Here is a 24474-nt window from a genome sequence, read left to right as displayed (position 1 = left end):
GAGCCTGGCTTTAGGACAACCTTCATGCATGATTTTGGACAAGCCTCTGCTCTCTGTAAGGTGAGGGGAGTGGAAAGAAACAAGGTCTAATGTCCCTTCCGATCCTAAAACCACCGTTCAGGGCTTCAACCTTTTTAGCGCACGCTCCTCACAAGGACCCAGAGACCAGATTAAACGTTTCTTTTACCAGGAAGCAGACGCAGGGAGTCAATGTCAATGTCAATGTCTCCCCCTGCTGGCCCGCCGTGGTCACGCCCGCAAGGAGAAGGTACTGGCAGTTAGCGCCCTTCCGATTTGCCCAGACTGTATGCCCCGCCTGGAGCAGGCGCCCGCCCCCTGTAGGAGCTGCGAGCTAGGCGCCAAAGGCCGGAGCTAGACACGGGGAGAGATCCTTGCCCTGGGAGCCCCGTCAACTTAGACCGGTGCTCTGTCAGCTTAGCCGGGTCTGCTCGGCCCCGCCGCTGCCATGCATGGCTCCCTGCGCCAATGGCGCCGGGCCGCCACAGTACTGCTGGCCGTGGGCCGCGCGCACCCTGGTCCGAGCCCCGCTGCCGCGGCCGAAGACTACGAGATCTTAATGCTGCAGCGTACCCAGAGTAGTGGATTCTTGCCCGGCGCCCACGTCTTCCCTGGGGGCGTCCTGGACACCTCAGACAGTTCGACCGACTGGCTTCAAGTCTTCAAGCCCTACCACGGGCCGCCGGGTTTCGGCCTGACCAGCTTCGGGAGACCTAGGGAATCCTATCCCGAGGTGCCCTTTGAGTCCCAGACACAGTCCCATTCGCTCATCCCGGAAGACGTGGCCCACCGCATTTGCGCAATACGGGAAACCTTCGAGGAATCGGGCGTCCTCCTGCTGCACCCTGCTGGCGCCGAGACCTTGCACCTGCCTCGGGCATTTGTGCTGCCGGACGACCTGGCCTCCTGGAGGACCCGGGTCCGAGAAGACCCTCGCCAGTTCCTCCAGTTGTGCCAGCGCCTAGGGTGTATGCCCAACATCTGGGCCCTGCAAGAATGGAGTAACTGGCTCACACCATTTGTGAAGAAAGGAGGCAGGCGCTATGATACAAAGTTCTACATCTGCTGTCTCCAGGAGAAACCCCAGACCTTCCTAGACATGATAGAAGCCATTAAATGCGAGGTAAAGGGGAAACTCCCCTTGGACCTTGCTAAGGAGAGCTTTAAAGGGAGGAGTGACTGGTAAACAGGGGCTTCTGAAGAAATTGAGCCCCGGGGTGGGGGGCAGGACGGGAGGAGCCAGGTGGTGCAGTGAAGTCAGGGAGTCTCAATTTATGAGTTCAAATGTGGCCCCAAGGACTTGCTATGTGTCTGTGGGCAAGTTACTAAACCCAGTTTACCTCAGTTTCCTCATTTGTAAAGTGAGCTGGAGAAAGAAATGAAAATTCCTCTAATATCTTCAGAGAATCTGAAAAGATTGAACAATATTGACACCTAAACAAACAAAAAGCTTGGTAGGGAAAAGCATGAGCCCTGGGCACTAGGAGTTCCAGCTGTCACCATGTTTGACTTTTTCATTTCCGGAATCTCCTTCTCTTTTCCCATCCTTAAAGTAATACACTGTTAGACACATTTGTTATTTGGAATCATAGTTGCCATTCCTTTTTTTCTTCTCTTTTATTTTATTTTATTTTTTATTGCAAGCGCCATGAGAGCTTTAAAAACTGAATTTGAGAGGCAGAATAGTTTAGAGGCATGGGCTGCAGGATTTGTTGTCAGGAGACATAGGTTCAAATCTTAATTCATGGCATATACTTGTGTGACTACTGGTCACCAAATCTGTTCTTGTGGTTAAATTGGGGATAATAATGGTTATAATACCCATCCCTAGGGACTTGATTAGAGAGCTGGTGTCAGAACCTGGAAGATCTAGTTCTAAAAGTCCTTCCTTTGAGGTCTGGTTGTGTGTCAATAAAATACTTAACTTTTCAGTGCTTAGCTCAGGGCTTGGCATATAATAGGGGCTTAATGAATGTTTATTGAACTGAATCAGTGCTTTTGGACAACTCTTAAAACTAAGGAGCATTTAGAAAAGCTAGAATTGATAGACCCTCTAGAATGGGAATAAACAGAAATTTACCTTTTTCTCAGAGGTCCATGGCACTTACACAAAACCGACTGGGTATCAGCATAAAAACCTTATAACCAAATGCAGAAAAGCAGAAATATCAAATGCATACTTTTCAGATTATAATGCCGTAAAATTATGGTCAACAAAGGACCATGGAAGATAGATTTAAAATTAATTCACTTAAAGAATAAGTGGATCAAAGAACAAGTCATAGAAAACAATAATTTCATTAGAGAAAATTACAACAGTGAGACAATATGCTAAAATTTATGGAATGTAGCCAAAGCAGTATGTACTTAGGGGAAAATGTATATCTCTAAATGCTTACATCAATAAAATAGAGGAAGAACAGATCAGTGAATTGCATGCAGTGAAATGCATACAACTAAAAAAAAAACCTAGAAAAAGAGCAAATTAAAACTAAGGAGCAGAGAAGAGAATTAACTGATAAGAGTTTTCTTCATCTGCTATCCCAATAAATCACAAGTAGTTTCATGGGAAGTCTTTTATAACCCTCAATATGTGAGTTCTTTCATCCATTGTCTGGCCCAGAAGCTTAATAAATGCTTGTTAAATTGAGTTAATTTGGTAAAGTTTAAGATCTCTTTCAGCCCTAATTTATCATATCCAACCCACTGTACTTCAAAAAACAAGGGCAGTCCTTGCCCTTGAGGATTTATTTTGTACTGGAATGTTGCTTCTCATGCAGTTGAATATAGTGCAAGGAAGAGTATGCAAAATACTGATTCATTCTGGTATTACTTGAATGTAGAGCACATGAGGTATGAGATAAAGAGAGGACCATAGATGGTCATGCCTTCAATGCTTAGTAAAGGAATTCAAACTTTAGTGACTTTTTAATTGCCTATAAAATAAAGATTTTTGAATAATGACACCACCATATTTACTACACATAAATGTTATTCTGATTACATTATAAAGTATATATTGGAGAGAAAAGAGAGAAAGACTATTGTGGTAATAGGTGGGTAGTAATGAAAGCTTGTAGTATGTGAGTCATTCTAATAAGAATAGAAAGGGGGGAATATTTTAGTTACTTGCCGACTCTTACCTATAAAATATAGATGAGGTCTATAATTTTAAGGTTTTAAGTAGTTTACGTTTGCATAGTGATTTACTTACATCATGTCCAACTGTCTGTTGAGCATCCCAAATAGTATGTTTTGTAGTCATCTTAAACTTAACATGTCTAAACTGTTGCCTTCATTGTGGATCCTTTTCTAAATACACTTGATCTGTTTCAGTTGATTTTCTTATCACTTTGTTCCATTTTTCCCATCACCTTTTGTTCCATTTCTACCTCTTCTATAAGCACACTCAGAAGTGTGATGATGGAATCGAAGTATGGACAGTTCTTTACTTCTTGATGGTGAACAGTTTAAAATATATCTTTGCAGAAGTTTTTCATTTTTCTTATTTGTTATCTTCCTTCATTTTTCATCCTTAAATGACCTCCATATGGCTTTGCTTTGTTGAGTGCCTTACCTGATTTTCTTTAAAAAAATTTTATGCTCTATGATTTCTTTCTGCTTTATGAAGCAATACTGCTCACAATGATCTTCCTTTATCTTTCTTGGTGAGATTTTATAAATGAACTTATATCCAAACAGGAATTTCTTTTGGCTGCCATCTTTCTCTACATGGCAAGTAAATTACATATTTCCAGGTAAAGTGGTTTTTTAGGCTCTTTTAGCCTCCTTATTATGGCACTTGATATAATTTCTACTGTCTATGACCCACTTTCCACTATTAATAACGTGAGTAGATAGGTTAGAATTTTTCATTTATACGTCTTGTAAATCTTGAAATTTCTCAGACTTGTGAATGTTAAAAATTTCCACATTGGGGAATTCTCCATTGGAACAATTACCTACTGGGAACATTCCCCATTTTGACAGTGAGAACTCTATTTGGATCAGAAATGGGAGGACCTCTACTCCACCCCTACTTAAGACTGCTTTAGGGGAGAAAACTCCTTGCTAAACAATGAAAGTACTTAAACCCATACTTATAATGAGGCAAAAAGTTCTTTAAGCCATGCCTATTTTTAGAATTAATACAATGAAGTGCTAAGTACCTATTAAAGGTCAGGCAACTTGTAAACTTGCCAGGAGCAAAGAGGTGAAAACTTATTCAGAAGTTTTTTCTGGTTCAAACTTACTAAAGAGATTAGTCGACCCAGCAGTGAATTCAGAATGGGCTGTCCCTTGGAAAACATCTACTGTGATTGGTAGATGGAAGAACTTAGGGGAGGTGACATAGGAGAAAATCCCCTATATAAGAAAAAGCAGAATCTCTTGAAAGTGAATCCTTTTGGAAAGATCACTTGAGGAAAATCTCTTGAGAGAGGCTCTGGAGAAGGGAAGCTCTTGGAGGACAGTCTCTAAGGAGGTCTCTCTGGAGCTCCTCTGAGGGGACTCTGTCCCTCTGGAGGCTCTTGAGAGAGGCCCTTTGAAACAGTCTCTGGCTGGAAGGCTCTTTGAGGACTCTGGCTGGAACTCTCTCTGAGGAGACTCTGTCACTAGAATCCTTGCTTAGACAGACCTTGTGGTGAGTGATAAAAGACTGACTGACTGATCTCTCTTTCTTAAGACTCAGGTCTAGGCCATGTTGGCTTAAGGCCCTTCATACTTATTTCCTTTTTCTCTCTTTCTCTCTTTTCTTTAATTCCTCATTATATTATTAATTAAATTCTTTATAAAACCCAGTTGACTTGGGTATATTCATAATTGGGAATATTTCCCTGGCTACCACCTTATATTTGATTTAAAACAAGACACTATAGTGAAAATATATTTCCTGTGGTCAAAATTTACTCACCCACTCTTATATCTACTATAATTTATATCTTCCACTATTTTAATATAACAGTTTAAGGCCTTTAACCATTTTAAATCTTACAGTCTCATAGTTTTCTCATTAGTATTCTTCTAGTAAATTTATATTAATTTTTATCTTTGCTTTGGAATTGTATATAAGATGATTCAGAGATGACTTCATTATCAACAATAGTCTTTTCCTAGCTGTTAAAATATAATTTTTTCTCATGTTATTTAGGACTTGACATGTCTAATATCTACCAATTCTTTCCTTAAAGAAAGTTTTCAAGATAGAGGGGGATAAGACTTATTTGTAATCCACAAGTATTTGACTATACTTATTCCTTACACTTTTTTTTTCAGATTAAAAAAATGAACAACTTTAGTTTTCTATTTTGATGAAGGTTCATCTCTATTACATACCTTACACTTATATTCATCCTCTGTTATAGGTATTGGCTTTCATCTCCTCTACACTTCTTTTTAAAATATAAGTTGATTGGTATTTCTCTATGTACCTACATTTGCTTTTTCAAAATTTCATTTTTGAGCACCTCCCATCCCTCCTGACCTGACTTCCATTGTAAATTTCAATCCATAGGATTCTACCTATTTTTCCTCTGAATACTTTGAAATCTGCTTTCCAAAAATTTAGGGTCCCTGCCAAACTATGCTTACTTTTCTTCTCCTCTGTCATACACTGGTGATGAAGTTGTTGCTTTCCCCAAAGCACCCCATTATTTCTACCCCAGTGATCAGTTCTTCCATGTTAATGAGAATTAGATCCAGAATTGAATTTTCCCTTGTTGATTCCTCCATCTTCTGAAGGATGAAATTATCATTAAGTGAACTTAATAAGTCATTAGCTGCTCTGCTGAGAGCTCCAGCATATGTCTAGATAATTAAAGTCCCTCATCACTACTGTGTCATGCATCTGTCCCAGGCTTGTGATTAGTTTCTCAAACTTTTCGTCTATTTCTTTTTTATGTTCAAGTAATGCTATAGTAAACTTTCAGTGACAAAATCACTTGTTTCTCCCTCCATTGACCTTCATACAATTAGTCTCCAGCATGACTCCCCCAGTTCTGGTTCTTAAATTTCTCAGCAGCACCAAGGGCTTTGAGATCTAGTGTTAACTATGGGTAAGCACATATAATGCAAATTATGATGTGTGAGCCATTCTGTCATTTCTTTTGGGGTAAGGAAAGTGCCTCTTTCCTCCTACCCCTCATAGGACATTCAAGGACAGTGCTACTTGCCCCATGTTTTAGAGAAAGGAAAGAAGAGAGAGAGTATTGAGCTATCCCCTTGGGTGACCAGTCCCTTTGATATAGACATCAATTGCCTCATGAGACAAAGGGACAAATAATGGGATTTCTTCATCTTCCCACTGCTCCCGTATCCTCCTACCCTTAGATACGCATAGCCAGTTAGAAGACCAGTTCACTGAGATGCACTCCAATCTATTCCCCATTAGTCCCCCCTTCTGCTGCCAATGAAATACTTTCAGTTAAGGAAGTAAATTGGGGTGCAACTGTTACATATGTCCATATCCTTTATTGTGAAAAGTTCTTTTGGATCCTGGGAAGGTTAAGTGTTATCCTTTCAAGAGTTGCCTTGCAGTAAAGGGTTTCAACAAAGTTCACATAGAATAGTTCTTAATGGCCTAAGTGTTTTATAAAGATTCCCAAATAACCCATTTAGCACAGTTTTTAGATTGTTTAGATTTAGATTGTTAGCACAGTTTTAGATAGTTTAGGTTGTTCTAAGAGTCCTTTGTGAGGGCCCAGGCCTGCCATAGAAGATGAGCTTAGAAGATAACAATCACTCTCAAATACAAAGTTGTACAAATTCCACTAGTGATGTTATAGTTCTAAAGACATTCCAATTAGAATAATTAGAAAAATATTTTAATTGAAATACAATAAAGTGAAAAACTGAGCTTCCCCTCCCCAAAGACAACTTCCACAATAGGAAAATGTTACTTTCCACAGGTGTTAGAGACCTGGGCTAGGCTGGAAGTCACCACTATTGTGAGGAATCTGATTATACTGGGAGGAAAATCATTTCTGGGACTTGGAAGCACATGGAAAATACCATACATGAACCCAATGGATCCCCTACCAGTTAAGAGGACATTTCACATGGAAAATCTCTCTAGAAGTCCCTGCAGCCTGTGCAGGCTCCTATTTTTCTTCACTCAATCCCTACCAATGTAGAAGAAAGCCCAAATGATGGTCAGAACTCATTGCATAATAGGACAGTGAGACTTAGTTGAAAAAGAGGAAGAGGGGATATGCATTTATACAGCACCTACTAAGTGCCACATACTATGTTAAGCACTTTTACAGATATCTCATTTGATCCTCAGAACATCCCTTGCAAGGTAGGTGGGTATTATTCTCATTTTACATTTGAGGAAACTGAGGTAAACAAGTAAAATGTATTGTCCGGGTCACACAACTAGTAAGTATCTGAGACCAGAAAAACAAAGCAAATGAATCACATGGGTCAGTGGGGATATGATTGGTGTTATAAACCCTAAATGATCACTCTAGTGCAAATATTAGTAATATAGAAATAGGTCTTGACCAAAGACACATGTAAAACCCGGTGGAATTGTGCGTCCATTAAGGGAGGGGGTTGGGGGAAGGGAGAAAAGAACATGATTTTTATAATCCTGGAAAAATATTCTAAATTAATCAATTAAATAAAATTTTAAAAAAAGAAAGCAAAGAAAACTAGATGAGCCCTACCCTTATGTGTGGCTCCCAGATTGGGATTGAGCACAGATTATTGGAAGCAGTCCCTCCTCATCTGGTCCATGGGATATAATCCAGTTCAACTCTCAAGACATGGATCCTTAGGATTAATCAATCCATCAACCAGCCTTTCTCAAGCATCTATGTGCCAGATATTGTGCCAGGTGCTAGAGATGTACTGATGGAAAATGAAGAACAAGAAGACCAGTGCCTCTGGTTTGTGGGGGACAGACAGGGCAGGAGATCAGAGAGTAAAGCATTAGAGGACTGACAAGGGTGGGAAGGTCTTTGAACACAAAGCATGAAAGTTTATATTTTATCTTGGAGGTAAGAGGGAGCCACAGATTATTAAATATGTGTTGTCGATGAGGTTAGACTTGCACTTTAGAAAGATCCCCTTGGAAACTGAGTATAGGATAGCCTGGAGGAAGTAACTTGTGGCTGAGAGCCCAACCAGTAGTGTATTGCAGTAGTCCACAAGGAAGGTGATGAATGCCTGCACTGGAGTTGTGACAGTGTCAGAGAGGAGAATGAGGCTTACATGAGAAAAGCAGAAAATGAATATTGGACAGGACTTAGCCCCAGATTAGATATGAAGAGAGAGAATGAAGAGTCAAAGATGATCCCTTAGGTTGCACACCTAAGTGACTGGGATAGCTCAGTGGCCCAGTGCATGCAGGAAGAATTGTCTTCTTGAGTTCAAATCTGGCCTCAGATACTTCCTACCTGTGTGACCCTAGGTAAATCACTTCCCCGTTTGCCCAAGTTTCCTCATATGTAAAATGAGCCAGAGAAGGAAATGACAAACCAGTGCAGTATCTTTGCCAAGAAAACTCCAGTGGGGTCATGAAGTGTTAGACATGACTGAAAAATGACTGACCAATAGTGATAGGGAAGTTAGGAAGAGAGGAGGGTTTACAGGAAAGATAAGTTCATTTTTGACATGTTGAGTTTAAGGTGTCTACAATACTCAGTTTGAAATGTCCAATAGATAGTTGGAGATGTGAGACTGAAGGCTAGCAGAGAAGTTAGTGGTGGATCAGTAAGATCTGAGAATCACAATCAAAGAGATGATCATTGAAAGAGAGCTGATGAGATCACCAAGTTAAATAAAATAAAGGTAGAAGAGGTCCATAGACCACCCACCATTAGTAGTTGTGACTTGGATGAAGGTGGAGCAAAGGAGCCTGAGAAGTAGTCCAGTGACACCAACCTCCTTGCTGTCCCTTGTGTACAAATACTCCATCTCCTAGTGCTGAGCATTTTCAGTGGTATATTTCATATTCCTGAAATAGTCTCCCTCATCTCTGCCTCCTGGTTTCCAAGGCTTTCTTCAAGCCAGATAGGAGAAGAACCATGTTATAATAGTGCTATGGACCCTCTAGGGATGGGACAGCTCGGAAGTTCAGTGGATTGAGAGCCAGGCCTAGAGAGAGAAGGTCCTGCATTCAAGTATGGCATCAGACACTTCCTAGCTGTGTGACCTTGGACAAGTCACTTAACCCCCATTGCCTAGCCCTTAACACTCTTTTTCCTTAGAATCAATACACAGTATTGTGTACTTAGAAACAATACTGTGTATTCTTTGTACTGTGTTTCTAAGAAAGAAAGTAAGGATTTTTTTTAAAAGAGTCAATCGGAAAAATGCTATTTATAGCCATCAAAGGAGCTATTGGAGTCCAAATGCAGATGAAAAACATGCTATTTTTCACCTCATTCCTCTATGATTTTTTTTTGTTTATGTGATATGTGTCTTCTTTCATGGCAGGAGAAATAGGGAAATATGTATGTGTAACAGCACTGGTTTAATAACCTTTATTGGACTATTTACTCTTTCAGGAAGGGAGGGAGAAGGATTACAAGATGTCAGATAATAATGGTTAATTATTACATGTAATTGAAAAAATATTTTTAATGAAAAAAAGTCAAAGAAATTTTTCTTTTACTCTAGGGGCAACAGGAAGCCACTGGAATTTATTGTATAGGAGAGTGCCATAGTTACACTTTGATTAAGGAAAGTCATCTTGGAAGCTACATAATGAGGTGAATTAGGAAGCCATTGTACTAGTCCAAGAAGATGGTGGAGAGGTAATGAGGGACTTAAGGTAGTGACTGTGTAAATAGGGATACAAAAGATATTGAGGTGTAGAAATAGTAAAATCTGGCCACCAGTTGCTTATGTATGGTGAGGGAGAATGGAGAAATAATGTTGAGGATACAAACCTAGGAAATTGGGAGATTCCAAAGAAATAAGGAAGTTCAATGGAGAGGTGGGACTGGGTGGAAAGATAATGAGTTCTGTTTTCAACAGAATAAATTAACTAAATGAGTAAGCAAATAATGAGAAAATTTAAAAAAAAAAATTGTTTTGCTTTTTGTCCCTTTCCAAGTCTGTCTGAACTTTGACTTTTAGAAACTATGACCTTTGTCTTCTACAGTGGTTGACTCCAACAGAAGCAATTAAAAAATTTGAAGATGAAGAAATATTGTTGGTACCTCCCCAGTTCTACGAGATAAGAAGACTTACGCAATTTGCTTTTTTATCAGACCTGCACAAATTTTGTTTGGACCGCATTTCAGAAGGATGTGAAAGATGGCTGCCAATTACATTGCTAACCCTAGATGGTATAATACAGCTCTTACCAGGTAAGTCAATTAATTTAAAATATGTTAAAACTCTTATTAGAATCATTATACGTTATTAGTAATGCCATATAAAGCATCAGCTTTGCCAAATACAGTTTATTTATTTATTTTTAAAATTAAAACCTTATCTTCTGTCTTAGAATCAATACCAGGTATCGATTTCAAGGCAGAAGAGTGGTAAGGGCTAGGCAATGGGGGTCAAGTGACTTGCCCAGGGTTACACAGCTAGGAAGTGTCCAAGGCCAGATTTGAACCCAAGACCTCCCATCTCTGGTTCTGGCTTTCAATCCACTGAGCTACCCAGCTGCCCCCCCCCCCCAATACAGTTTAACAAAATGAAAGTTCTAATAAATGCTCTATGTGTTCAGAGGATAAATTAAGGTCAAATACTTTATTATGTTACTAAAATTTCATTTTATAATTTTGTGAAGTTTGAATTGAGAACAACCAGATAACTGATTATGTCAAATTACCATAGCCTTATAAAATGTCAGTGTTTATATAATTTGTTTTTGCAAAAAATAAACTCCATCGTTAGCATTTTCCCTTTTCTATATTATAACTGATAGCCCAGAGTTAGAGAGTTGGCAGGCATTATCTGTAAATGTATGTGCATGTTCAGAGAATTATTTTTAATTAAAAACATTTACTATTTTATTGAGCCAAACTGTCAGCAAGAAGTGGCCTGGCAAATGTAAATTGGAGTTCCTTTCAATATAAGAAAATAAGATTTACTTTAAATGCTATTTTCATTTGTTTATTTATTTCTTTTTGGTTTACCTAAAATATTTCATCAGTATAGGAAACCTCTGTTATGGAGACTCTTTCTATTGATGCAGATGAACCACTTGTTTATAATTTGCAGTCTTAGAATTGTGGCCTGGGCCCAGACAGCTAAAATAACTCGCTTATGGTCCCACAGCTAGAATGTGTGAGAAAAGCTGTGTTCTTCTAGACTGAGTTCCTGACTTTTAGAACTTAAGGTAGTTTCCTCTAGGGCTCAGCTATTGACTTCCCTTCTGATGTGACCTTCACAAGGGATCTGACATCACTCCAGGCCATGGGCAGATCAGCATGGCTTCAGGCTCTAGGTTTCCCTGATTCACTCTCTGTTCTGTGATCCCAGACTGTTCTACTTTGCTAATGCCCCCAGGCTTCTGACTGTCTTTCTGTATGGATCTGGCCTAGATAAATGTACTTAACTGACTTTTTTCCTTGGCTTTCCTGATCATATTCAGTCTGATGCTCTTTTTTTTTTTTAATCCACATTGGGGTAATTGTGTGAGACCTCAGATGTTGTACTCCTGTTCATTTCATCATCTGGGGTGTCTTGTATTGTATGTCAGGGTCTTTTCAAATTCTCTTACTTCACAGTTCATCAGCCTTCTCAGCTTGCTCATCTCCACTTTAGCTCCTCCTCAGCTGCATATAGGAAGGATATACCTTTGCACTCATAATGAACCTAGGGTGGCTGAGTACTGGACTTGGAGTCTCAAAGGCTTGAGTTCAAATGCTTCCTCAAACACTTACTGGCATGTGTGACCCTGGGTAAAGCATTTCACCTTTGTCTGCCTCAATTTCTTCATCTTTAAAATAGGAAGAATAATAGTATCTACTTCCCAGGGTTATTATAAGGATTAAGTGAAAGGATATTTAGAAAGTTCTTTACAAATGTCAAAATGCTAATGTTAGTTTATATTACTCCTTTACAATCCATATTTCGGGGATTCTTCCATCTGAACAAAATCTCCCATCCTTCCATCTCTTCCTGCCTCACTGCTCCCTTCATCTTTCATTTCACTATCCTTTATCTTTATAAAAATCTCCAGTCACTCCATTCTTCCCTTCTTACTTAGGCTCTCACTCTAGCTTTCTTCTGACTTTCCTCCCTTCAAAATCTGAAGTGAAAATTAACCAATTAAAATAGACACTGTCTTCTGCCCTTGAATCCCTTGTCCCATTGCTCTTTATCCCTTTCCAGTTCCTGCCCCCTGGCATCATGCTGCAGAGCACTGGGCAGGAGGTCACACAGCAACTCTGCCTAGGTCCATCACAGATTCACATTGGTCCATCTCACCTGGGCCTTTGGGGCTCCATACTAATCTCTTGTGCTTCACTACCTTGATCCTCTCTCTCTGGCTTCCCACAGCCACTGTTCCCATCTGGCCTTTCAACAGCTGGAGGCACAGTGGATGGAGTGTGAGGTCTAGAGTCAGGAAGTTCTGAGTTTAAATCTAGCCTCAGACACTTAACTTGGGCCACTCCCTTAACCTCCATCTGCCTCTGTTTCCACCATTAAGTAGGGACGATAACATTACCTGCCTCATAAGGTATTCCTGAAGATCAAATAAGATAATATGTGTAAAGCACTTAGCTCAGTGCCTGGCACATCATAGACTCTATATAAATGCTTATTCTCCCTCCCCTCTTCTCCACTCATGCTCAGCAGAAGACTTCTGGTACTTCAAAATGTACTAAAATTATTGAGACCATTTGGTACAAGGCAGACTTCAAAGCATTCATAATAATCACCTATTTTCCCTCTTTTCCCTGTTATCAGAGGAAGAAGTGATCTTACTTATGAGGACCAACATCTCTACTTATGCTCTCACCTCTCACCTTTCCTGCCTTTTGCAGAAGTCTGCCATTTCCGTCACCTCTCTTCCACCAGATTTCCATCCTTCCTTGTCCACCAGCTCCTGGTATGTTGCCTTCAAATATGCCCAGATCTCCTTGATTCTTAAGAAAACAAACAAAAAAAAACCCTCTTCTTTTTATCCTACTATTCTCTCAAGTTGTCATCTTATGCTTCTTTGCACTTTCACAGACCAACTAGGAAAAAACTATCTCTATTTTCTCACCTCCCCTTAATTTCTTAGCCCCTGCTACTCTCAGAAGTGAATTTCTCTTTTTAATGTCATCTCTCAGTGACCTGAAGGTCAAATACCACTGAGTAAATTCAGTTTTGACGAGCCTCAGAAAAAAGGAAATTAAGCCAATAAACCAACGAGATAGGAAACAGTGATTCCACATGCACTGCTCCTGTAGGTGGTCCAAGCAAATTAAGAAACTATGATTGGTTTCTGAGATGTGATGTGTGAGAGTTAATAGGTAGAGAAAAATGCTTATAAGTTGAGACCAGAAGTAAGAGTGGATCTTTGGCACATTTGTGGAGGAGCAGATTGGAGGCATGGTGGAGTGTAGGAAGGAGCCCCCATAATGGTGGCCACTGATTAGAAAGATAAATACCTCTCTACTTCCCTCCTATTTTTTCCTCTCTTTCCTACTACTACTACTTTGGTTTAATAAAGTTATTAAGCTACAATCAGCCAAATAATTTTAATTATTGTACTCCCTGGCTTCTGTCTTTACTGCCAGACTGAAATTGTTATTTGGATGAAATATGTGAGATCACCATTGACTTCTTTATTACTAAAATCAATAGCTTTTTTCTTAGGCCTCATCTTTCTTGATCTTTCTACATCATTTGATACGGTTAACTATTTTCTCCTTCTGGATATTCTTTTTTTTCTCTGGGTTTTCCTGTCAGCGATCTGTCTTGGTTCCTTTTATCTAGCTTTTTCTGGATGATCTCCTTTGTGGGATTATCATCCATGCCTCACACTACCATGTTTGAGTATGTCTTAGGGTTATGCCTTGGATCTTAATTCTTTTTTCCTCTACAGTCCTTATTGATAATCCCAGATCCTCTGAATTGAACTATGATCTCTACAGAAATGACTCAGAAATATATGTATATAGAGAGAGATTTGAAAATATTACAAATCAGAGGCTGATTTATTGTCTCATTGTAATATAAACTTAAATGATGGAGAAAATATTAATGAGGCAATTTGAAGTTAAAATTATTTTATTCATCATTACACACACACACACACACACACACACAGAAAACTGGTTGTTATATACTTACCAATATAATCTTGTATCCAGTCATCATCTCTCTGCCTTGTTTCTTGAAATCTTCAACTATCTGCTGAAGTTGATGCCTTATAGAACCAAAACTCATTCATGCCTTTCCTTCCTATTCACTTTTTTATTTCCTTTGAAAATATCTTCCAGTCATCCAGCTTTACAACCTAGGAATCATCCTCCTTGTCATTCACTACCCATCCACCCCCAATCAGCTGGCAAGACATATCTTCTTGTATCTGCCCCCTTCTCTACCCTCAGTGGAGTTAAATTCCACTGACAGGGGGAGGGGGGGACACAAGAGGTGGTACAGACAACTTAAGTAAATAAAATATATAAATGTGTACAAAACAAGTAAAAAGTAAGTTCATAACTAAAGCCACTAACAACTAAAGTTTGTGTTATTTCAAGTGTATATCAAGTTTAACATGTAAGAGGAGGTGAGAGTTTAGGGGTAAAGATAAAGTATTCTCTTTTGGACACATAGAGTTTAAGCCTACTGAATATCCAGTTCAGGCAGGTGGAGATGTGAGATTGGAAGTCAGCAGAGAAGCTGGGGCAGGATGGGTAGATTTGAGAAACATTAGCATAGAGATGGAATTAAATCCAAAAAAGCTGATGAGATCATTAAGTGATGTAGTCTAGAGGAAGAAGAGAAGAGAGCCCAGGGTGGAACCCTGAGGGACACCTATACTTAGGCATCACTATCCAGAGAAGGATTCAGCAAAGGAGACACAGAAGGTATGGTCAGAGTCATAGGAGGAGAACCAGGAGTAAGTAATGTCCAAAAAAACCTAGAGAGAAGAGAGTATCAAAGGGGAGAGAGAGGAGTCAAGGAGAATGTTGATTGAGAAAAGGCCATTGGATTTGGCAACTAAGAGAGCCTTTGTAACTTTAGAGAGAGCAGTTTTGGTGGAATGAGAAGGTTGGAAGCTAGATTGTAAAGAGTTAAGAAGAGAGGGAGAGGAGAGAAGGTGGAGGTACCTATTCAGATGCCTTTTTTTTAAGGAGTTTAGCTACAAAGGGCAGAAGACAAATAAGAATAGTTAGAAACAAAACCAACAACAGGACCATGGGCTCACAGAACACAGGACAATCAGTCCTGGTGGAAGGATAAAAACCTGAGATTTCTGTCCCCCCCCCCCCCCCCCCCCGAGGATTTATTGTAGCCTTTGCTTTCTCACTCAACTCTAGCCAGTCAAATAATAGCAAGAGGTTTCCTTTAGATGTTTGTTGTCTTTTGAATCCATCCCAGTGCTGGTTCATCAGTCATAAAAAGTTCAGCTCTTTACAGCAGTTAGTAGACTGGAACCAGTTACAGAATGCCTACATATGTCCAAAAATCAAAATGGATATTGTAGCAGCTGGGAAGAATGAACTGGGTGTGTTGGCCAGGCTTCCATTATGAAAAATAACAAAGCCTGCCCAACTGTGGCTCTTTTCGAACTTCATTCCACTTCTGCCTTTTCAAAATGTTTAATTGTTGGTTTTTTCATTTTTTTCATCACTATCAGTACCTACCAATTCTTCTCCTTCCAGTAAAAGCCTTCCCTTGTAATCAAAGTAATTACACATCAGCTTGATCTATAAATGTATGTCTTATCCCTTTCCTCTAATCCATTAATTCTCTATGTCAAGCCATGTGAATTATACATCAAAATCTGCCTCCTGAAATCATGGTCAGTCCCTTTTCTGGCAGTTTTATAACCTTTCAGAGTTATTTTTCTTTACATTATTTTAATTTCTGTAATTATAATTCTTCTGGTGTTTTTTTTTCTCATTTCACTGCTTTAGTTTATTCAAATCTGACCAGATTTCTAGAAATCTGTCATATTTGTAATCTCTTACAATTAAATAATATTTATATAAAACATTTTGTTCAACCATCCTCCAGGTGTTGGGAAAATTGTATCCTAAGTTGATACAATGTTTTCAATTTCTCTATTCCAGTATTTACTCCTTTTGTCTTTTCTGTTTTTCAGACAGCATAATCCACCTTATTAATTATCCCTAGTAATATCTTTGAGGTTGTTTTCCACCTCTCTAATACCCTTGTCATGAATTATTGTTATCCATAATATGTCTGTTAGAGGAGTGTGGCAAGAAAATGGTAGACTAGCCTTTAAATTGGAAAGCATTGGGTATAAATCCTGCCTTTGACTCATAATGACACATAATTTTATCTAACTTTTCAATGTTCTAGATAACTCCCTAGCACTGTGTTACAGATAATAGTATTATATATCTAGTGCTGGAAGCAACCTCTGAGGCTTTCTTGTCGAACCCATTCATTTTATCTTTATTTTATTTTTTAATAACAAATTTACACATAAATTTTCCAGTTAGATGATTCATGTTGTCTCCCTCCTTTTTTGCCTCCCCCTCCCCGGAGTTGTTAAGTAATTCAATTGAAACCCATTCATTTTATAGACAAAATGAATTACCCATCTGCATTGGTGGAAGGAGTTTCCAATACTAGTGAAATCATAAGTCCAGAGCAAAAGCGAGGAAAAAAGATTTATAATGCATGTGTAAGTGCCATTAGAGTTTTGTGTCTATACCAGCCAGAGAACAATGATCTTCTCTGCCCAGTTAGTGCTTAGTAAATGTTGATAAAATTGAATTGCAGAACATCCCAGGTCAGTGGTAAGACCAAGCTGACTCAAGAACTTTCTTCAATATGTCTCTGCTGCCAGAATGAGGGAGTCTGGGACAGAGGACAGAATGGGAGACACTGGTCATCTTCATTGGCTGTGGAGAATGTGATCCAGGAATGCCTCTCTTAGAAGTTATATCTCAAAGTTATAGACACTAGTAAAGATGCTGGTGGCACTAATTTAGTGACTTTCTGTTCATGTGTGTAAAATATAGCACATTTATCATTTCTTAATTGGTAGCTACATTTCTTACCCCTAGAATAGAGATCAAATTAGGTTGTCAACCTACATAGGCCAATTTCACTATTTATATATATCTCATTATAAAAGTGTTACATGCTTTCATAACTGTCTTTCCTGCCATGGTTTTTACCTTTTTTTAATAGAATTTATACATTCCCCATTTTTATTGTCTTCCTCATTAGATAATAAACTTCTGATCTTTGAAGCCAGGGCTTCTATATCTTGTTTTTGTTTTTTAACCCTTACCTTTTGCCTTAATATGAATTCTAAGACAGAAGAGCAGCAAGGGCTAGATAATTGAGGTTAAGTGACTTTCCCAGGGTCTTACACTTTGTTTTTAAATGAAGAATAGCATATTTTAATATGCATTCAGATTCTGTCAGTTCCTTCTATAGAAGTGAATAGCCTTTTCAGAAAGTCTCTTGGGGTTGTCCTGGGTTACTGATTATTACTTGCATTACCCATAATAGTTAAGTAATTCACAGTGTAATAATTAAAAATAACAATATTTCTACCCATATATATATATATTCTATAAAGTTTATTAGGAAGGGTAGACAATCATTCCTAAGTAACCTGACCGCATGGGGCCTAGCCTGCCAGTCTCTTCCTCATTCCCCCTCACCTCCCTGCTCTCTCTCGTCCTCATGGTTCTCTCATGGTCCTCTTGTGGTCTCCCCTTGTTCTGCCCCAAACCTTAACTTTTATTGACGTACCCTGGCACAACTGTAGTATGTCAGGAATGTTTGATAGACAGGTAAAGTTACTCAGGAAGGGGGAGGGGATGAGCTTCCTTGACACAACAGTGTCTTACACTTAGGAAGTATCTGAAGCCAAATTTGAACCCAAGTCCTCCTGACTCCAGACCTAATACTCTATCAAATGGGCTACCTTGTTACACTCAGGTCTCATATCTCTTTGGCATCTAACGTATGTTATAATCTCAGAAGTAGTGGGTTCTCATATTTTTGTTGAATGAATGAATGTACAGCAGCTTTCATCAGAGCACCAAAAATATGTAGTCATTAATTACATAAGAGAGGAAGGATGGCATAGAAGCTAGAGTTGGCCTTTGAATCAGAAAGACCTGGAGTCAAGTTTCACCTCTGACATGTGCTGGCCAAATATAACTTTGGGTCTGGGAATGTTTGGCCTATGGGTACCTCTTTTAGACTATAAATTTAAAAGGTATTTATCTTCTTTGGTAGGAAAAGTTCTTCACTGACTGCCTCCTATACTGATGAAATCATAGGTTCTATCCAAATAGAAAGGATGTTAATTAGGGAACTCAGTGATAAAAAAAAAAAAATTTAAGAATAAATCATGGGAGGGGGAAGCTAGGTGATTTAGTGGATTGAGAGTCAGGTCTAGAGATGGGAGGTCCTGGGTTCAAATCTGGCTTTAGAGACTTCCTAACTGATCCTGGGCAAGCCACAACTCCCATTGCCTAGCCCTTACTGTTCTTCTGCCTTGGAACCAATAAACTGTATTGATTCTAAGGTGGAAGGTAAGGGTTTTTTAAAAATGTAAGTTATGAGAGAAGTTTTCTAATTCTGCCCCAAAATTTATAGAATTTGTTGCCTAGTACAAATTAGAATTTTCTTTTAACTTGAACTATAAATCTAAAAGTTTCTTTTAATCCTTATGTTTAATCATGTAAAAGTTTAACAGATAAGGTAAGCATTTATTGATTGATTGAAATGCTTTGATATAATACCTTATAGTATAAAAATAAAATTTTAATTCCTTTCAGGAGATGAACTATATCGTGAAGACAAGGATTTTTTAGAAAATAATTTGTCAATCCACAAAAAGACAGAAGAAATTATGGGAAAAGGAAAAAAAATTCACAGAATAGTGCTCCACAGCCGTAATAATTATAGCATTCATGTGACTATTCAGCCAAAATATAAACATATATATCCAGAGAACTACTCAGGATTTAAGAGCCATTTATAGTTTGCTGCTTGTTTAAAAGTGTATCTTTGGAAATAACAAGTTTGTACTGATGAAAAATGTTGTTAGCAACTGTTAGAAGCTTAAGAAACTAGAACCCAGGAAACACCATCTTTCTATAAGTTTACCTTGGAGGTACTCGTCTATTTCCTTCTGTAAACTCTGCAATGTGCCAGAACTTTAATTAACCTATCAGACAAGTTTATTATGTCAATATGCCAAGGATGATCACATTCCCCAGAGCATAATAAATATAAGAGGCAGCATGTGAACCCGGATCTTTCAGACTATAAAGCTGACCAAATTTTTGAAGAGAAAAAAAATGCCTCCTAGGTTTTACACCATTTCTTTATTCCCTCAAAAGTTTAAACTCAGCCTTGATGATTAAGCAATAAAGTTGTATAAGGCCAAATGGGGTTTAATTTTTTCCCAGTAGTCCTCAAATTATAAATGTATTATAGTTAACATTTAAATATTTCTAAGGAAAAATTATTATAAATTTTTATTTTAATTCTTATGTTTTAATTTTAAAAATGTTTTATTCTTCACTATCAAAAAATGAAGTGTACTAAGGGTTGTGAGTTCTAGAATGTTTTATTCTGTATGATAATATTAATTTTACCTTTACATACATTTTCCTTTTTATTTCATTAAATTTATCTGTATTGTTTATCTGACATGAATTACATATCTACATAAAATTAAGTTCTTTGGTTAAAGTTTGAAACCTGTGGTCAGGACACTGGCTCATACTTTAGTTTCAAAGTTGTCTTTTTTTCTCTGAGTTTCCTTCTGAACCTCTGTACATTAAAAAAATGCTTCAGTGACTCCCTTTTTGTCTTTTTTTTGGGGGGGGGGCAACATTATTACTAGTCCCTCTCTACCTTCCAAGTCTTCCTCCCAAATAAGAAAACCAAAACCCTTGTAACAAATTTGTGTATAATCCATGAGTATAATCAAACAAAGCCACTTATTGACCATTTTCCAAAAATGTATATCTAATTTTGCATGTCAAACCACTTTCCCCCACTTCTTTTAGGTGATGGATAGCATCTTTCATTATTCGTTCTCTGCAGTAATGGTTGATCATTGCATTGATTAGAGTTCATAAGTCTTTCAACTTTTTATAGCATTGTAGTTATTATATAAATTGTTCTTCTGGTTCTGTTCACTTTACCAGGCATCATTTCATAAAGACTTTTGAAGTTTTTATAATTCCCTCTCTTTCAGTATTTGTTTTGGAACAACAATATTCTATTACATTCACATATTTTAACTAAAATTGGTAGACACCTTTTTAGCTATCAGTTCTTTATTACAGTGAAAAATATAACAATAAATATTTATCATATATATGGACAGAGAATATGCTTTATTGATGGAGAAGGAAATTAACTATTAAAGTTTTTTTATGACAGCTCCATCAGCTACAATATTGTAAATGAAACAACACTGAAAGATACCGGAAATCATATTGTGAAAATGTCTAACTTGGTTCCAGAGAGGTACTAATGAAATATATTTTTCTTCTCTTCATAAAGAGGTGGTAGATTATGGTTACTTTTAATCCTAATTAAGTGGTTTCATTTATTTTTAAAATTGAAAATTTCATTTTAAAATTTTTATTATGGTTCCATGATTCATGTTTTGTCTCCTGCCCTTCTTCACTCCCCACTCCCAGAGTTGACAAGCAATTTCACTGGGTTATACATATATTATCACTCAAAACCTATTTCCATATTATTCATTTATATAGTAATCTTTTAATACCCAAACCCTAAAACTTATGTTTTTCTTCTGGGTTTCTATCCCCACAGTTCTTTCTCTAGATGTGAATAGCATTCTTTCTCATAAGTCCCTCATAATTGTCCTGGATCATTGCATTATTATTAGTAAGCTGTTTGATTTATTAAGAGCACATATATAAGTTATCATAAAGGATTATTTTCTCATAGAACTTTAAAGTTGGCAAGAAGTTGATAATAGGGAAATTCACCATCACATTTTTGGGAAAACTACAAATATCAGGAAAAAATGTATATTTAGCTGAAATCTGGCTCCCTATAACTTCTGTATATTGGTTCTCGTTTTACCTTCTGAAGTAAAACTAGAAGAGGATAAATCCTTGCTTCCCATTACAGCCTTTAAAATATCTGAAGATAGTGATCCCTCTTAGTCTGTTCCTGCTAAACCCAAATAATTGATCATATGGAGGATAGAGGCAAGATGGCAAAATAGCAAGAAGTATAGCAAGCTCCCCACTATCCTTAATATCTAAAAAACGCACAAAACTGAATTCTGATGGAGAAATACAAGAAAAAATATTAAGTTACATTTTTCCAGCACAGGTCATCACAGGAAGACAGAGAGGTCTGGGGACATTGAGATTAGAGTCTGGCATCCAGGGACAGAAAGAGAGCAGTGATACTATGACTTCATGCAGCATGCCGGAACAGATGCCAACCCACAAACTTTTGTTTGTTTGTTGTTTTGTTTTGTTTTCTCAGTTTCCTTATTTTTTCAATAATTATTTAGAATATTTTTCCATGGTTACATGATTCATGTTCTTTCCCTCCCCTCTTTCCTATCCCCTCCCTGAGCTAACGAGCAATTCCACTGTAACCCACAGCTTTTTAAATCCTTATACAGTTTCAGATCATAGATCCAGCATAGAATGAGGATGACTCCTATGCTCAGGGATGGCAGAAGGGGCCCTGAGCTGTGTACCTAGAGGAACAAGTTCAGAAGCAAAGAGCAGTTGTGATGTGGGCTGCCATGGAGACAGATTGCTCTACAGATGTTTATGAGTTGCTAGAAGGATGTAGACAGGAGTTCAGCAACTGGCCAGTTAGTATAGGCACAATGAATCATTGACTTTCCTTCCCTTAAGCCTTTGCAGAACTAGCAAAATTTGACTAAGAGTAGCCCAAGAGTGGTTAATATATTGTTAGGCATCCCATTTGCTTTGTGGTTTTAAACCTCCCCACTGGGTAAACAAGGTGAACAATGGGTAAAGCCACTCAGGTTAAAGTGAACCATGGGTAAAGTGATGTCAGTTCCCTGGTTATAGCAAGGCCACAACTGCCCAAACAACTGACCCTTTTCCTGACAACCAAACACGATAAAAGGCATTCTGGGCCTTTCTTCACCTAGGCCATCCTCCCCAAAAGATTGCCTTCTTTCTCAGTTCTTTAGGCAAGACCCTGATATCAATACCTGCATCAGTTGTGTGACTCAGACCTCATGAGCTGAGTGGGTCTCCCTTCCAACTTCTAGCTCAATCAGAAGTCTGCAGAGGATTAACCAGGGAGAAAAAGTAGATCAAAGGGAATCTTGAAGTTCTATAATTTTGTATCAGCAGAGCTTCTTCAACTGGCTGATAGCAACTGAGTACATCAATAGTTTTTTACTGCTCATGCCCAAATCCGGATCAGGAATTTGTAGAGCTTAGACCAGAACAAGGTGGGGGAGGGATGATCAGACTTTGTCCTGGAGCAGACCACTGGTAGCTTACAGGTCTGGAGCCTGAGCTCTCCCCAAGATACTGGAATAATACTCAATACCCCAAGAAAGCAGCAACAGGACCAGCCAAGGCTTTTCCTCCAAAAATTCGAAGGCCCAGCCTTAAAACATCTGAAATAAGGAGGTAGACTTAGAAGGAGCAAACCAAAAAAAGAACTCCATTGAGAAATCTAGTAGGCTGACAGAGATGCTTAAGACAAACCCATAAGAAGAAATGACCCCAAAACACCCACAAGCAAGGCTTCAAAGAAAAACAGCTTGGGCATGAATTCAACTATGGTTCCTAGAAGAAATGAATTAAGAGTTTATTGTTTTGTTTTGTTTTTTAATAAATAAAATGAGAGAGCAAAAGGAACAAATTGGAAAAGAAACAGTTTGGCATGAAGGGGAGTGACTGTAAGGAAGACAAAATCACCCACCACCTCCATGATCCAGTGTGGCAGGCCTTAGTGCTGTACCTTTCACATGACCTTCCAGCCTTTTCAGAGTTTGCCCCTCATGCCTGGAACGCTCTTCTACCTCTCCTCTGCCTTCTGGCTTTTCTGGCTTCCTTCTATACACTCAACACCAATCCCACTAAGACCATCTTCCCAATGACACATTTCCAATATATAGTCATTTGACTGATGTCTACCCCATTGTCTCCCTAAGGGTAAGGGTTGTGTTTTTTCCCCTTTCTTTTGTATGATTCTACCCAGTACCTGATGAGCACTTAATGTTTGTTGGTTAATTGGATCTGTCTCTTACATAGATATCAGAAGTTTTCTCCTTATGCTGCCCCCTGCTCCACTTATTTCTGATATGTTCTAGTTTCCATTGATGGTCCCTCTACCCCAAACTCCAACAGCACTTCATGATTTTACTTTCCTGCTCTAATTTTACATTCCTGGAAGGTTCTCTTCCCCACCTTCTGACTTAAATACCATTTCTTAGGCCATGTCATATGTAACACTTGTGTTACTTATGTAATAAATACTGTCTTAGAATTTGAATGTAGGTCATCCTATTAGACTGTAAACTCCATGATGGCAAGGGCCTGAGGCTTATCTAAAGTTTGAATCTGTTCCAAAACCAAGCACAGAATTGCCCAAAATAGGTGCTTAAGTATTAGATGAACAAATGAATGTATCAGTCTAACCTCTTCTGCTAGCCTATGAACTCTTTGAAGGCTGACACCCTATCTTATATTTTTGTATTCCAAACCCTTTTAAAGACATATATAAATGCTACCTATTATTATTATTAAAAGTGTAATTGTTTACCAAAATTTAATTGGTAACACATTATCAGTTCCTCATTTGGTCCTTCAATCTCATTCCTTCTCCTTGACCCTAAACTTTCCCATATGAATTCATGTGATAAGGTTCTGATTCTTTCTCTTCACTTATCCCCAAAACACCCCCTTTTACCAGACATCTTTTTACCCATCCTCACCTATTTATTGTGTCCAAGTAGGTAGAAGGCTGAGTCCGGAAGACCTGAGTTCAAATGTGCCCTCAGACAGTGACTATCTGTGTGACCTTAAGCAAGTCCCTTAACTTGTTTGCCTCCAGTTCCTCCACTATAAAATGTGAATAGTAATAGCACCCACTCAAGGGTTGTAAGAATCGTTCCCTGACACATAGTAGGTGCTTAATAAACTTCATTGAAATGAGGTACTTTATTTAAAAAAGCACTTAGCACAATACCTAACACATAATAGGCATTTATATGTCATTCCTTTCTTTTACTTCCTTTGCTGGTTTCACTCCCTTTACCAGCAACCCTTCTTTCCAGGAGCCTCACCCTTCCCTTGTACCTTCTGTCTTAGATGGTTCCAAGGCAGA

At 38.4% G+C, this 24474-nt stretch overlaps 1 protein-coding gene across 2 annotated transcripts; it reads left to right on the top strand.

Annotated features, from left to right (window-relative positions):
* Positions 1-256: 256 nt before the first annotated feature.
* Positions 257-19954, top strand: NUDT19 (nudix hydrolase 19). Of its 2 annotated transcripts, none has more exons than XM_007474779.3 (3): positions 257-1141; positions 10130-10337; positions 18924-19954. In XM_007474779.3, the coding sequence occupies exons 1-3, from the start codon at positions 467-469 to the stop codon at positions 19127-19129; spliced, it is 1089 nt and encodes a 362-aa protein (XP_007474841.1). In that variant the 5' UTR covers positions 257-466; the 3' UTR covers positions 19130-19954. The 2 variants fall into 2 exon arrangements, with proteins under 2 accessions (XP_007474841.1, XP_007474840.2); XM_007474778.3 differs by lacking the exon at positions 18924-19954 and adding an exon at positions 12898-15365 and having other exon boundaries at positions 283-1141.
* Positions 19955-24474: the final 4520 nt, after the last annotated feature.

The sequence above is a fragment of the Monodelphis domestica genome, chromosome 1 (assembly GCF_027887165.1).
Source record: "Monodelphis domestica isolate mMonDom1 chromosome 1, mMonDom1.pri, whole genome shotgun sequence".
Lineage (NCBI taxonomy): Eukaryota > Metazoa > Chordata > Mammalia > Didelphimorphia > Didelphidae > Monodelphis > Monodelphis domestica.
Note: the sequence above shows the minus strand (reverse complement) of the source record. Positions and strands in the feature narration are given on the sequence as shown.